The sequence below is a fragment of the Pseudophryne corroboree genome, chromosome 3 (genome assembly GCF_028390025.1).
Source record: "Pseudophryne corroboree isolate aPseCor3 chromosome 3, aPseCor3.hap2, whole genome shotgun sequence".
NCBI classification, from domain to species: Eukaryota; Metazoa; Chordata; class Amphibia; order Anura; family Myobatrachidae; genus Pseudophryne; species Pseudophryne corroboree.
The window spans coordinates 284,509,987-284,526,369 of NC_086446.1; the positions used below are offsets into that span (position 1 = coordinate 284,509,987).

The 16,383-nt window shown below is 43.8% G+C and overlaps 1 protein-coding gene across 4 annotated transcripts in view; it reads left to right on the forward strand.

Annotated features, from left to right (window-relative positions):
- KCNQ2 (potassium voltage-gated channel subfamily Q member 2) overlaps window positions 1-16,383 on the forward strand; it is a 251,808-nt gene that overhangs the window by 83,103 nt on the left and 152,322 nt on the right. For all 4 annotated transcript variants that reach the window (XM_063959228.1, XM_063959230.1, XM_063959229.1 and 1 more), the window contains exons 2-5: window positions 197-287; window positions 501-627; window positions 3,335-3,510; window positions 7,526-7,654. In XM_063959228.1, coding sequence (XP_063815298.1) covers window positions 197-287; window positions 501-627; window positions 3,335-3,510; window positions 7,526-7,654 — 523 coding nt within the window. The remainder of the gene's footprint in view (window positions 1-196; window positions 288-500; window positions 628-3,334; window positions 3,511-7,525; window positions 7,655-16,383) is intronic.

The following is a 16,383-nucleotide window of genomic DNA, read 5'->3' on the forward strand; positions in this document are numbered from 1 at the left end:
GACAATATTTTATTAATGGCAGAGACACAAATAGGTATTCTGGATTCTTCTTTCCAAGTAATGTGAAACTATGTGAAAGACATGGTACAATATATACTTTGCCTATACTGTTCCATTCTCTCTGCAATGAAAATTATACCGTGATATATTTTTAAACAGAACCTAACTAAAAACCTATTGTCTATTTGTTCCATAGGTTCCTGCTGGTCTTCTCCTGTCTTGTTCTTTCTGTCTTCTCTACTATCAGAGAGTATGAGGAGAAGTCGGAGGGGGCGCTGTACATCCTGGTATGTGCGTATTGTCTTCTGCTAAAAGTTCTCATCATTGCCTTTAGGATGAAGCAGCACATAATACCATCTACTGTACTTGCATGAATCTCAGCTAATGTATTGTTCCAATGTCTATTAAACTGTAAAGTGAACATATGTTCCCATTAGCATTTGTGGCTTGGAGCTTGCTGGCTTACACTTGCTAAAGCCTGTCTCTCTCTCATCCCACAGGAAATTGTCACCATTGTGGTCTTTGGAGTGGAATACTTTGTGCGGATCTGGGCCGCTGGCTGCTGCTGCCGTTATAGAGGGTGGAGGGGGCGGCTGAAGTTTGCTCGTAAGCCATTCTGTGTCATTGGTGAGGAAATTAATGATCAATTAAACCTACTAATGGACATACATGTGTGCTTTATATATAGCAAAGTCTGTTACTAAGCTAAATTATTTAACTCCCTGAAATAAATTATGCATTTATATGTAAAAGCATTGCTCTGAAAAAGGGGTAGATGTAAAGAACAGTGCATCAAATATAAGACACTGATGGTTTGATTAAATGTTTTGCAGCCTCTTCGGTAACTGAACCTACCACTATGAAAATCACATTTGTAGTACACAGAGAATGTAGAAAGCCGTCCCAGTGAATCTAATAGTGACTAATATCTGAAAATGTTTCTACTAGTTGATTAAAGGTGGCCTACCATCTAATGAAAGGTACTAGTGCAAGGGCTACCTACCCTTGCCAACCAAATACCCTAGTGGTACATACTGTACATACAGCTGTTATTATCATGGGACCATGCTTTTTCTTTAATGCAGTGCAGATCTATTAGGTTAGCCGTCTTCAAATGAAAAAGTTATGAACCTACTGTTCACATGATGCCTTTGTCCACTTGTTTTATGAATTGCTCTCCTGGTGTATGGCACCTCTGGATGATATTTGCATGATAAGTACTTTGCCCTGATTATTTAATTTCTTGGGCTTGTTAATTGTTGGTATTTTTTTTCAAGAAATATAACTGAATTTAAAATGCGCAGTGTCAGGGCCAGTGTATCATGTGAGCGTCTTATAGGCCAGCGATGCCAAGTTTGGTTATCTAGATGACGGTCGACAGTGTCTAGTTCAGCAGTCAATAGGTCGACATTATATGCTCAACATGCATTAGGTCGGCAGGTACAAAAGGTCTACAAATACAAAAGCTCGACAGGTGAAGGGTCGACATGCATTAAAGTCGACAGGTTGAAAAGTTTGACATGACGATGGTCAACACAGAAATGGTTGACACAAGTTTTTTTGGGGTTATTTTTATCCAACTTTTGCTAGATTTACTATCCACGTGGACTACGATTGGGAATAGTGACCTGTGGCAAGCGCAGCCAGCCACCCTTCTCAAAGCATGGTGGGCGAAGCAAGCCCTTTAAGGGTACACGTTCCACTGATTGTGGTCACATATGATGAAGCATACAAAATGACACCCAAAGAATGAATAAAAAACTTGTGTAGACCATTTCTGTGTTGACCATTGTCATGTCAACCTTTTGACCCTGTGGACCTTTTGTAGCTGTCAACCTTACACACTGCCTACCTTTAACCTGTCGAACTTTTGTCCCTGTCCACATTATGCATGTCAACCATATGGGATCAACCTAATGACTGTCTACCTAGACACTGTAGGTCATCTATACCACACCCCAAGTTTGTATGGTGGTTGGGCCCATACTTCTCACAAATGCAGGCTAATTAGAAACCAGCAGTGTATCTGTAATGCTAGCATGAACAAGCATCAGCAAAAATAGAAATGACTTGGCTTCATCGCCAAGCTGTAAGATCCTATAACCACAGTACTACACAGTTCATTCCATTCCCTGACAAAACAATACCCAGCTTGCACAGATTATCAATGTGATACAGCTGTTTGAGCTACATACAGTATACATTCTTTGTTTTCTTCTTCCTTTTTTTATTTTTTATTTTTTTTATTTAGTAGCTGCTACATTTGATTACAACGTAAATAAATCAGTAGACAACCAGACTATGTGGTTCCAGACAGCTTCAGATTTTGTTTTTGTCTCTAGGCTTCCCATACTGTTGGCCTCATAGCACGCACATTGGTTGTAATGAATCTCCCAGTCCCTGTACATAATTTGATATCTCAAAGCACATTATCTGCCTGCTGTCCTTTAGAAAGTACCAGTGATCGAGCATTCTATACAGACTATACATTATTTAGAAGTTCCCTTACAGTCAGAGAAAGTGCAGCTCTGTAACTGAACAATCGGAACAGGGATACACCATGCTGCCTGGACTGTGATTACAGCAATAGAATGCTACTATACTACCTAACAGGTTAACTAAGCACGGTGTTCCCCCATAATTGAATTTCCAGAGCCTTTATCTGCTCAGGACTACAGCTGAAGCGCTTTCTCTGGGCATCAGTTTTTGAGGTGCCACTTTCACCTTCAGGAGGCAGAGTTATGTAAGTGTACATAGAGTAAAATATTGTTGGCCTGATTTAGATATTATATGTATGCATGTACCGATTGTAGGATAGGTCGGTGGGCCAGCCGGCCGGACAGCCGATCGCGGGTCTAGTGTGTACCCAGCTTCGCTCTACACTTTGTTTTCAGTGTATCTATGGTATCCCACACACGGTGATAGTAATAGTGTAATAGTGAAAACAATGGGGGAAATATAACCAACCTGATTTTGCCTTTTAACTTATTTCTGCTCGTTGGAAGTGCAAATTTGCGTTTTAACTTAATTAGACTCGTTGGAAGTGTACCGGGGCTTAATGATTATCGGTGATTCTGTCACTGGTTTCTAGTGAATGCAAAGCAGCATAATCATGAATATAAATTTGTTTGCATGTATTGCAAGTAATTGATAGGCACTAATTACATAAATGTATGCATTAATTTGATGATATTGTCACATAGATAGAAATTGGCAATTATAATTCATTCAAACCAGGGGAAGCCATGCTGCAAATGGATGGTGACTGTTTCTTTGGTACATACAAAACAATGTAAAAATCATTAATTGTTTTTTTTTTCTCTCACATTTTTAGACATCTTGGTGTTGATCGCATCCATAGCGGTCCTGTCTGCAGGATCACAGGGGAATGTCTTTGCCACGTCAGCCCTCAGGAGTCTAAGGTTCCTGCAGATTCTGCGGATGATTCGTATGGATCGGAGAGGGGGAACATGGAAACTACTGGGGTCTGTGGTGTATGCACACAGCAAGGTATCACGAAACATACAGAGCGTTTAATGTTCCATACAGATGTGTCCTTCTACGTCTAACCTCAATACACCATGCGGCTTGAGATGACTGGCGCAAGAGAGTCTCACCAAGCATCTTTTTTGTGAGAATATGCTTCTTAGTCGCAGTACGATGTGATAAAACAGGTTCTCTAGACTGCACTGATTTATTTTATGTGCAACACTAGTATATCTGTGTGCGACTGAGTCTTCATCTCTTAGCCTAGACGTATGGGTCCTAGTTTGCTGAAATTAGATGTTTCATGCAGCAGGAAATGCCTGATGCAAGTGAGCTGACAGGTTTCCTGCAATTCCGCTAGCGCCAGGAGTCATGTCGTGATGCATGTAGGACGCACCAGGAGACTGTGCTGGTTAATTGGATATGCAACACTGTATTGTTGTGATTGTGTCTGTATATGAAGCACAGCAGAACTTGGTATGGAAAAAAGTACCCTGCTATCCAACCAGTTGCTTATCCATGTGCAAATAGTTATTCCTAGGCCAAGCTCCTTTAATTTGATGATCAGTCTCCTATGAGGCACTGTATCGAAGGCTTTTGCAAAATCTAGGAAGACCACATCCACTTCTTTTCCCTGATCAAGATTATTGCTCACTTCCTCATAGAAGCTAATTAAGTTAATCTGAAATGAGCTGTCCCTCACAAACCCATGCTGGTTCTTGCTAATAATCCTAGTGGTCTGTAGATACTCTTGTATGCTGTCCCTTAGAATTCCTTCCAATATTTTCCCTACTATAGACGTCAAACTAACTGGTCTGTAGTTACCCGGAAGATTTTTGGATCCCTTTTTAAATAATGGCACTACCTCAGCTATACGCCAATCCTTCGGTACCATGCCTAATCTAACTGAACTATTGAAAATCAAGTATATGGGTCATGCTAGTTGTGAACTAAGCTCCATAAGAACCCTCAGGTGAAGTCCATCAGGACCAGGTGATTTATTAACCTTCATTTCTCTCTCGGATTACTTCTTCACTTAAACAAGTTTCTGACCATGGATCTTTACTGTCTCAATTGTTATGCTCTACTCCCACCATCAGTTCTTCTCTGGTGAATACTGATGAAAAAAAATTGTTCAGTATTTCCGCTTTTATTTCGTCATCATTTATCAATTCTCCAAATTCATCTTTTAATGGACCTATATTCTCCTTTTTTAATCTTTTACTGTTTATTATTTAAAAATAAATTTAGGATTGGTTTTACTCTCTATAGCAATTTGCTTTCATTTTCCATTTTAGCTGCTCTTATTGCTTTTTTGTATTTCTTATTACAATCCTTGTAATACTTGAAAGACTCTTCCATTCCATTAGATTTAAATGCTTTGAAAGCCCGCTTTTTTTTTAATCCATTTCTGCCTTAACCTTCTTGTTAAGCCACATCGGTTTGAGTTTAATACTCCTGCGTTTACTGCCCATGGGAATAAATGTATGAATATTGCTATCCAGCAACCCCTTTAAAACATCCCACATTTCCGAAGTGTTCTTGTTATTAAACAAAATCTCCCGCTCTATGTCGTAAAGTGCACATCTCAGCATACTGAAATTAGCCTTCCTAAAATTAAAAGTTTTGGTGGAACCCCTGTAGCTATGTTTCCTTAAACTGATGTCGAATGTGATTATATAGTGATCACTGTTACCCAAGGTCTCCCCAACTTTAGTGTTTGATATAATATCCACATTATTAGTAATTAGATCCAAGGTAGCTTTACCGCTAGTTGGGTCCTTGACTAATTGAGACAAGTAGCGATCCTTTAACATATTTAAGAACCTGTTGCACCTCGTTTTAGCACATGAATCGTTACTCCAGTTTATATCCGGGTAATTAAATAATATCACTGGTTTATCACTTCCTTATACTTTCTCCAGGTTAATACATCTGCCCCATGGTTATATGGAACAGAACCTTAAAATTGTATTCATATATCTATATTAAAAATATTCATAGTAGTCAAAAGTAATAAAAATAGAAACATTTAGTAGCAAAGTTATCATAAAATACACAACAAACCATAACATACTTCTCAGGAACAAAATGTTCCATTTAATGTGGATGACAGCCTTTATCACTTTCTACATGGGTTTTGTTGTTCTGTGGTTGTATTGTTATAGGAAAAAGAGTTCAATAATAACTGCTTGATTTAAACTTAAAGAGAAAATAAAAACCAGATAAGTGTTCAGCAGCAGACAGTCAGTAGGTTCATGTGCGAAGGGGAGGTAAGGGGACCAAATGAAGAAAAACACAGAGAAAATCAAATCCTTGTACATATCACTTTGTGATATGTACTAAAAGGATTTCTCGGTCTTCTGCCTGCTAATGATACTAGTGGCTTGAATATTGGTGCTGCCATAGGCAACTATGGTAGTGCTAAGGAACCAAGATGTTACTAAGGAGAGTAGACACTTACTGTCAGTTGTCTTCTTCAGTGTTATCATCACTTGAAGGTCCTGTTATCTGCCTCCAGCTGCTGTGAGGCAATTTGGACGTCTTCTCTGTAGCTGTTGATTGTCAATAAAGTTTATTTAAAAAAAAAAATCCCATAAACTGGTACAGCAGTGTTGCATGTGGACACTGCAGAGGGGGTGAGTTTGCATTCACTCTCTTTGGTGGGGCTATTTTAAGTATATAGCATGTTTGACGCCTCCTGCTTCTCCCTGGTAACAGGCGAAACAGGGGCTGCTTTTTCTCCAAGGCAAGTGGAGTATTATTACATGGGGCCCAGTGCGCTTACAGACCCTAGGAGCTCGCGTTAGGTATGTCTTCCCTCTGATCTTCTAAATATTGATACTACTTGTGAAAATCACGAAGACCGCTTAGGTGCTTGCAGTGTTACTTCTTTTGCCAAAAAGGACATGGTTCACTCTAGCACTAAATACTAATTTAGAAGATCCCCTTCTGCTTACTAAGTTTAGTAATGGACCCCCAGCCTCAGTATGTGACCGTTCCCATGGAACAATAACCTTTAAGTCCCCCTGTTTCCAGTTAAGGCTGTGTGCATTTGCATGTACAGTTGTGTGCCCTGTATTGTTTTGATAGTTGAAACTTTTGTTAACCAATATTGCTCCAAATGTATGGTTGTTCCAAGCCTTGCTGCTGGGGAGTCAATGGGGCAGGGGAGCTGGTTCTTACTAACCAGTGTTATCACGGTGTAAGGATCCTACATCAGCTGAGTGTCAGGGGATGTTTTCTGCTTTATAAATGAGCCAGTGTGTAATAATTTGATTTGATCCGGTGCCTGCATAAACAATGTAGGAAGTTTAAAGTTTCACCAAGGATGCGGCACTCAGGACACGGGCACAGAAAAGCGATGCTGGTAGCAAACCTTCAATATCAACGTTTCAGTTTATTAACTGTTTTTAAGAGCCTGTGATTATACAATATATAATATTGTATTTTATATTACCCTTTTTAATATAAATGAGTATGAGTTGCCTCTAAAGAAGTCTCCAATGAAACAAAATGGCTGTCCCCTGCAATTTGAGCAACCTTCCAGTGTATTTATATATTTTGCAATTCCCAATTAACCTTTTTTACAATAACAGAACTGATTTTTAGCAGTAGTCTATGGGTGCGTACATACTATGCAATATCGTTCATGATCCGAACGATATTGTTAGGTCCCGAACGATATTGCATAATGTGTACACATGATCTGACATACGTTGCGCGCTCCCGCGGGTCACATGTGACGTTGGACTGCATGCAGTCTTGATGAAGTGATATTGTGTGGTTTTTAACTCCAGTGATGACTTTGTTTCTAGACTCCGCTTGACATCGATTGTAGTGTGTACACACGATCCAATACGATATAATATCGTATACGATATCATACGATATCGTATCATATGGGATCGCATAATGTGTACATAGTATATGTCTTTACTGTCTGTGAACCACAACTGATAACATGCACTCCAGGTTACCTCCCCCCCTTCCCCCAGTGTTTCGCCATGTGACTACCTAATGCTGTTTTCCTCTGCAGGAACTGATAACTGCCTGGTACATCGGCTTCCTGTGTCTGATCCTTGCTTCTTTCCTGGTGTATCTGGCAGAGAAGGAGGAGAACAGTGACATGTTTGATACATATGCAGATGCCTTATGGTGGGGTTTGGTAAGTCTCTCAAAGTTTATCAGTTACCAACTAGCATAAAGCACATAAAATAGTAAGAACTTGATAAAATAATTTTTTATGAGCCAATATAAGAAAATGCATATGAAAAGCAATGCTAATATACAGGCAGACCCCCCCGACATTTGCCCAAGCTCTAGGTTTCAGCTTAATAGGGAGAAAATCTAAATATTGGATAAGTAGGCATGGACTAGTGATGTTATTTCTGTAGTGGCCTTGTACTTTATATACAAGACCTTTCTATTTTCACACGACTCCATTTAAGTATTCCTATCACCTATGTACAGAGGGTACAGCCATATTTTGGGCTCAACCAGTATGTGTGAAAATACAGCCAGTGCCTCTGTTCTGAAGTACTGTCTACATTACATAAGTCTACAAAAATCCAGCCTTTACTGTCAGTGGTGATAGCTGTACTTTAATGGCTAAGAGCATGTTCTGTATTTTAAATAGGGATGAGCAGGTTCTGTTCTCTGAGAACCGAACCCTACCGAACTTCACGGCTCGGGACTTCCCGCCAGACTCTGAAACCAGAACAAGGCAAAACGTCATCATCCCACTGTTGGATTCTTGCAGGTTTTGGATTGCATATAAGGAGCTGTGCGTCACCGCCATTTTCATTCCAGTCCTGGAGAGTGTAGTGAGAGGACGTGTCTCTCTCCTTAATGTCTGTTTGTGCGGGAAAGTGGTGTGGCGACCTGCTCTGTCTTATATGTCATTCCAGTGTTGTCTTTTGCTTAATCAGTCCAGTGGTGGTGTCTTGTGCTGCATCAGTCCAGTCACTGTGGTGGTGTCCTCTGCTGCCATATGTCCAGTGCTGCTGTATAAGTCCAGTCCAGTGGTGCTGTGTTGTGCTGTATCAGTCCAGTGGTAGTGTCTTGTGCTGCATCAGTATAGTCACAGTGGTGGTGTCCTCTGCTGATATATGTCCAGTGCTGCTGTATAAGTCCAGTCCAGTGGTGCTGTGTTGTGCTGCATCAGTCCAGTGGTGGTGTCTTGTGCTACATCAGTCCAGTCACAGTGGTAGTGTCCTCTGCTGCCATATGTCCAGTGCTGCTGTATAAGTCCAGTGGTGCTGCTGTTTAAGTCCAGGGGTACTGCCGTATAAGTCCAGGGGTACTGCCGTATAAGTCCAGGGGTACTGCCGTGTAAGTCCAGTGGTACTGCCGTATAAGTCCAGTGGTGCTGTCCTGTGCTGTATATTATTTACTCCAAATAAAGGGGTTATTAATATTTAATCCAAATAATTTTGACAGGGTTTGCCCTGTGTGGTGTAGGGGTACGCTCTCCTGTGTCGCATATTCTGTTATATATTTCCAGAAAAATAATGGTGGACAAAAATTTGGAGGATAAAATAGGGAAAGATCAGGAACCACTTCCTCCTAGTGCTGAAGCCGCTGCCACTATTCATGACAAAGACGATGAAATGCCATCAGCGTCGTCTGCCAAGGCCGTAGCTCAATAGTAGAGGGCATGTAAAATCCAAAAAGCCAAAGTTCAGTAAAATGACCCAAAAAAATAAATTTAAATGGTCTGAGAAGAAACGTAAACTTACCAATATGCCATTTATGACACGGAGTGGCAAGGAACGGCTAAGGCCCTGGCCTATGTTCATGACTAGTGGTTCAGCTTCCCATAACGAATGGAAGCCCTCATCCTCCCGCTAGATAAGAGTTAAGCTGGCGAAAGAACAGCAAAGAACTGTGTTCTAAGGGGGTCATTCTGAGTTGCAACTTTTTGCTGCTCGTGCGATCAACCTGACGCAGCCTATGGGGGAGTGTATTTTAGCATAGCAGGTCTGCGATCGCTTGTGCAGCCCTGCTATGCTAAAAAAGTTTCAAGTAAAACAAGACCAGCCCTGCAGCTACTTACCCACTGCGACGGATCCAGCGATGAAGGTCCCGGCTGTGACGTCAGACATCCACCCTCCAAACGCCTGGACACACCTGCGTTGGACTCACCACGCCTGGAAAATGGTGAGTATCCGCCCCAGAACGACTCCCGCCTGTCCGTCTTCTTGCGATCACCGCTGCGATCACTTTTCTTGCTGGCAGCGTCTCGGCCCGGCAGCGATCGTCGCCGGGCAAGGGCGCGCGTGTGCGATGCGTTTGCCGCGCATGCGCATTTCCGACCCGTTTGCACCTCAGTGAAGAACCGCTGCGTGCGAACGGGTCGGAATGACCGCCTAAGATGGTATCACAAATCCCCAAGGAGAGTCCAAGTGTGTCGGCGGTTGCGATGCCTGACCTTCCCAACACTGTATGGGAAAAGGTGGCTCCTTCCACAATTTGCACCTCCTGTGCAAATGATGGAAGGAGCACCCACAGTACAGTTTCTGATATTCAAATTGAAGATGTCACTGTTGAAGTACACCAGGATGAGGATATGGGTGTTGCTGGTGCTGAGGAGGAAGTGTGACGATAAGGATTCTGATGGTGATGTGGTTTGTTGTTGTCCGTGGGATGAATAAGCCCATTGTCATGCCTGGGCAAAATACCAAAAGAACCACCTCTTCAGTGTGGAATTATTTCTCCACAAATCCGAAAAACCGGTGTCAAGCCGTGTGTTGCCTTTGTCAATCCATAATAAGTAGGGGTAAGAATGTTAACCACCGAGGAACATCCTCCCTTATACGTGACCTGCAGCGCATTTATCAGAGGTCTTTGTCAAGTTCAGAAACTTTGGGTAAGAGCGTAAGGAGTTCACTGACACCTAAATCCCTTCTTCCTCTTGTACCCAACTCCCTCAACGTCAATTTCCTCCTCAGTCAGGAACGTCAGGAGTCCTGCAGGCCATGTCACTGGCATGACTGACGAGTCCTCTCCTAACCGGGATTCCTCCGGAGGATCCTGCCACTGCTGTTGCTGCTGGCAGTCTATCGTTATCCCAGAGGGGAATTCGGAAGACCACTTGTACTACTTCAACTAAGCAGTTGACTGTTCAATAGTCCTTTGCGAGGAAGATGAAATATGACAGCAGTAATCCTGTTGCAAAGCGGATAACTGGGGACTTGACAGCTATGTTGGTGTTAAACGTGCATCCGGTATCTGCCATTGGTGCAGTGGGATTTAGACAGTTGATAGAGGTAGTGTGTCCCCGGTACCAAATCCCATCTAGATTCCACTTCACTAGGTAAGCGATTCCCGGACTGTACAGGGACATTAAGAACAGTGCCCTCAGTGTCCTGAAAAATGCGGCTGTACCCAGTGTTAACTTAATCACGGACATGTGGACAAGTGGAGCAGGGAAAACTAAGGACTATATGACTGTGACAGCCCACTGGGTAGATGTATTGCCTCCCGCAGCAACAACAGCAGTGGCACCAGTAGCAGCATCTCACAAACGCCAGCTTGTTCCTAGGCAGGCTACGCTGTGTATCACCGGTTTCCATAAGAGGCACACCGCTGACAACCTTTTACGGAAACTGAGGGACATCATCGCACAATGGCTTACCCCACTTAGACTCTCCTGGGGATTTGTGATATCGGACAATGCCACCAATATTGTGCGTGCATTACATCTGGGAAAATTCCAGCATGTCTCATGTTTTGCACATACAATTAATTTGGTGATGCAGAGGTTTTTGAAAAATGACAGGGGCGTGCAGGAGATGCTGTCGGTGGCCCGAAAAATTGTGGGCCACTTTCAGCATTCAGCCAACCATGTGCCAAAGACTGGAGTGCCAGCAAACACTCCTGAACCTGCCCTGCCATCACCTGAAGCAAGAGATGGTAATAATGTGAAATTCAACACTCTATATGCTTCAGAGGATGGAGGAGCAGCAAAAGGCAATTCAGCCTATACATCCACGTTCAATATAGGCAAAGGAGGGGGAATGCAACTGACTCAGGCGCAGTGTAGAATGATTTCCGTCTTGTGCAAGGTTCTCCAACCCTTCCAACTTGCCACACGTGATGTCAGTTCAGACACTGCCAGCTTGAGTTGGGTCATTCCCCTCATCAGGCTTTTGCAGAAGCATCTGGAGAAATTGAAGGAGGAGCTAAGATGGAGCGATTCCACTAAGTATGTTGGACTTGTGGATGGGGTCCTTCATTCGCTTTGCCAGGATTCAAGGGTGGTCAATCTGTTGAAATCAGAGCACTACATTTTGGCCACCGTGCTCAATCCTAGGTTTAAAGCCTATGTTGTATCTCTCTTTCCGGCAGACACAAGTCTGCAGAGGTTCAAAGACCTGCTGGTGAGACAATTGTGAACTCAAGCGGAACGTGATCCGTCAACAGCTCCTCCTTCATTTTCTCCCACAGCTGGGGCTGCGAGGAAAAGGATAAAATTTCCGAGCCAACCCGCTGACGGTGATGCAGGGCAGTCAGGAGTAAGTGCTGACATCTGGTACGGACTGAAGGACCTGCCAACAATTACTGACATGTCTACTGTCACTGCATATGATGCTGTCACCATTGAAAGAATGGTGGAGGATTATATGAGTGACAGCATCTAAGTAGGCATGTCAGACAGTCCGTACGTATACTGGCAGGAAAAAGAGGCAATTTGGAGGCCCTTGCACAAACTGGCTTTATTTTGCCTAAGTTGCCCCCCCTCCAGTGTGTACTCCGAAAGAGTGTTTAGTGCAGCCGGTCACCTTGTCAGCAATCGGTGTAAGAGGTTACTTCCACAAAAATGTGGAGAAAATGATGTTCATCAAAATGAATTATAAGTACCTCCAGGAAGACCTTTAACAGCAATTGCCTCCAGAAAGTACACAGGGACCTGTGATGGTGGATTCCAGTGGGGACAAATTAATACTCTGTGAGGAGGAGGATGTACACACTGAAAAAAGGGGTGAGGAATCAGAGGATGAGGATGAGGATGACATCTTGCCTGTAGAGCCAGTTTGTGCAAGGGGAGATTACTTGCTTCTTTTTTAGTGGGGGTATTAATTGCTTTTTTTTTGTGGGAGCCCAAACAAACCAATCATTTCAGCCACAGTCGTGTGGCAGACTCTATTGCTGAAATTATTGGTTTGTTAATGTGTGCATGTCCTGTTTATAAAACATAAGGGTGGGTGGGAGGGCCCAAGAACAATTCCATCTTGCACGTCTTTTTTTTCTTTACATTATGTGCTGTTTGGGGTCTTATTTTTAAAATTGCCATCCTGTCTGCCACTGCAGTGCTACTCCTAGATGGGCCAGGTGTTTGTGCCGCCAGCTTGGGTTGTTTAGCTTAGACATCCAGCTACTCATTGCACCTCTTTTTCTTCTTTGCATGAGGTGCTCTTTGGGGCCTAGTTTTTAAAACTGCCATCCTGTGTTTGTGCCGCTCGCTTGGGTCGCTTAGCTTAGTCATCCAGCGACCTCGGTGCAACCTTTTGGCCTAAATACAATATTGTGAGGTGTTCATAATAGACTGGAAATGAGTGGAAATGAATGTTATTGAGGTTAATAATACTGTAGGATCAAAATTACTCCCAAATTCTGTGATTTTTAGCTGTTTTTGTGTTTTTTTTTTCAAAAATCATCCAGATCTAGAACCCGAAAGGGTGGTTTTGGCAAAACCAGTCCAGATCCAAAACACGACCGAGTATCCAGATCCAAAACCAAAACACGAAAAGTGCCCGCGGCACATCTCTATTTTAAACAACAGTGGTGCATTGCCAAAAAATGACTACATCCTTATATGAAAATGTGATGGTATGAGCTAAGAATATAAAATACATTGTTTAACGTTACATTGACATTCTATAAAGTGTTACTGTAACTATTCAATCTTCATTGAAAACGAAACCAAAGTATTTGCATAGTTGTCTAAACTGATCTTACATTGGTCAAAAAGCTGTGTCTGCAGGCTTTCCATTTACTTTGTCCTTAGTGATCCAGCCCCTTTGTAGAAATCCATGAATCCATTACATGCCTGACAGTTTTATAGAGAAGCACCTCAGTACTACTACTTGTTCATGGAGGAAGCTATTGATGGTTTGCTTGCTCGCATGCACAGTGCTTTCCAGTCTGCAGCTGTATGTGCAATGATGAAAAACGTGAATTGCAATCCATAGGGGTCCTGCCATCAGTGGTAAAACCATTGATGGCCAATGACTAACTCTAGCCCTTCCAGTGCTGTCTTAACAGCATAGTAGGCCTGGGCAAAGCAATGCACTGGGGCCCCTACACACCCATTCATTGGAACCAGTTATGAAAAATCGTAACATGCCCCTCCTGCGGTTCCGTGTTGTCTCTCCACAAGATTAGATACAGTGAATGGCTGTCAGCACTCTGATTTGTTGATAGCTCCAGCCATCCACCAATCAGTATACTGACAGCCATTCACTGTCTGGCTGCAGGATGGTAGGCAGGTGGAGAATGATATCTCACTATTCTGATTGTATGACAACTACCCTACCTCTGCCCAGAGTCCCGTAGAATTGTGGGGCCCTGGACTGCTGCCCAGTGTGACTGTATGTTAAAATGTCCCTTAATGGTGATCAAAGAGATCGATGGACATAGTTAAGTTAAACTCTCATTATTTCATGATGCATGTTATTCAGCTCAGTAGTACACAGTCTTTTGACATGTATGAACCCTTTGTATGCCATCAACATAAGATCTGCTGCTACTGTATACCTGTCCACACTTAGGAGGCTGTCATCATAAATCCTGTCCTTCATGCAGTGCCGTAACTAGGCATTTTAGCGCTGAGTGCAAGAAACGACATTGGCGCCCCCCCCCCCATGCAAGATAGGGGCAGTGCGCGCCGTAGGCGCTCGAAAAATATATAGGGGCGTGGCTTCATGGGGAAGGGGCGTGGCGCTGCTGTGGATGCTGGGATGGAGGAACCGCATCCCAGCATCCACAGCAGCGCCGGGCAGCCTATACGGAAGGAGAGGGGGATGCTGCAGCGGCGCTTACTACCAATGAAATAGCGCTGCTGCGGCTCCAGTCCCCCTCCCTCCTCCTCCTTCTCAGCTGCCTCCGGCGCTTCTCTCTCCTCCAGCGCGGCTGCGGCGCACGGCGCGGACTTCAGAGGCGGCATGTAATGAGTCAATTTGACTCATTACATGCCGCTGGCCGTGCGCCCTCAGGGCAACTGCGCTGTGTGCCAAGCCCACTTGGCACACACGTAGTTACGGCCCTGCCTTCATGGCACAAGCTCCTTTAGAATGCTTAGAATTTTAATCACTAGAATCTGGAAGTACCTGGTTCATATGTAAGTATTAATCTGGTGGCGAATGGCTATTTAAATTTGTAACTGAAAATTTTACAAAACATAAGAAAATAAGAAAAATAAGCTGATTACCAAGATCGCAATCCATTTGAAATATTGATAAATGCTTTTGTAAAAGTTCTTGGACTTTCCTTCCTCTAGCAGATATTAAATAACTGCATAATCTTAACATATAGGTTCCCTCTCGTGCAGCTAGTAACGCATAATTTGTCAATTATTATAAAGCATTATTTCTCATACGTCCTAGAGGATGCTGGGGATGCTTCAAGAACCATGGGGTATAGACGGGATCCGCAGGAGACATGGGAACACTATAAGACTTTGAATGGGTGTGAACTGGCTCCTCCCTCTATGCCCCTCCTCCAGACTCCAGTTAGAGTCTATGCCCAGTGAGACTGGATGCACACTGAGGAGCTCTCCAGAGTTTCTCTGAAAAATACTTTATTAGGTTTGTTATTTTTAGGGAGACCTGCTGGCTACAGGCGCCCTGCATCTTGGGAGTGAGGGGAGAGAAGCAGACCTACTTCTTAAGAGTTCAAGGGCTCTGCTTCTTAGGCTACTGGATACCATTAGCTCCAGAGGGTTCGATCACTACGGTACGCCTAGCTGCTTGTTCCCGGAGCCGCGCCGTCACCCCCCTCACAAAGCCAGAGGATAGAAGCCGGGTGAGTATGAGAAGATCAGAAGACTTCAGTGACGGCAGAAGATGTACCGCGCAGCGGCCGCCATGCGCGCCATGCTCCCACACATAACACAGCACTGCAGGGTGCAGGGCGCAGGGGGGGGGGGGCGCCCTGGGCAGCATGAATACCTCAAATCAGACTGGCATGAGTTATAACAGTGCCCCGAGCACTAGTTAAGGGACCCCCGCCAGTATAAACATATTTTCTCTTACGTCCTAGAGGATGCTGGGGACTCCGTAAGGACCATGGGGATAGACGGGCTCCGCAGGAGACATGGGCACATTAAGAAAGACTTTAGGTATGGGTGTGCACTGGCTCCTCCCTCTATGCCCCTCCTCCAGACCTCAGTTAATTTACTACTGTGCCCAGAGGAGACTGGGTGCATTACAGGGAGCTCTCCTGAGTTTCCTGTCAGAAAGTATATTTGTTAGGTTTTTTATTTTCAGGGAGCCTGCTGGCAACAGACTCCCTGCATCGAGGGACTGAGGGGAGAGAAGCAGTCCTACTTCTGTGAGTTTCAAGGCTCTGCTTCCTAAGCTACTGGACACCATTAGCTCCAGAGGGATCGGTACGCAGGTCTCACCCTCGCAGTCCGTCCCAGAGCCGTGCCGCCGTCCTCCTCGCAGAGCCGGAAGATAGAAGCCGGGTGAGTATGAGAAGAAAAGAAGACTTCAGAGGCGGCAGAAGACTTCATGATCTTCACTGAGGTAACGCACAGCAGTAAAGCTGTGCGCCATTGCTCCCATACACCTCCCACACGGCAGTCACTGTAAGGGTGCAGGGCGCAGGGGGGGCGCCCTGGGCTGCATATGAACCTCTCTTTGGCAAAAATATATATATATATATATATAT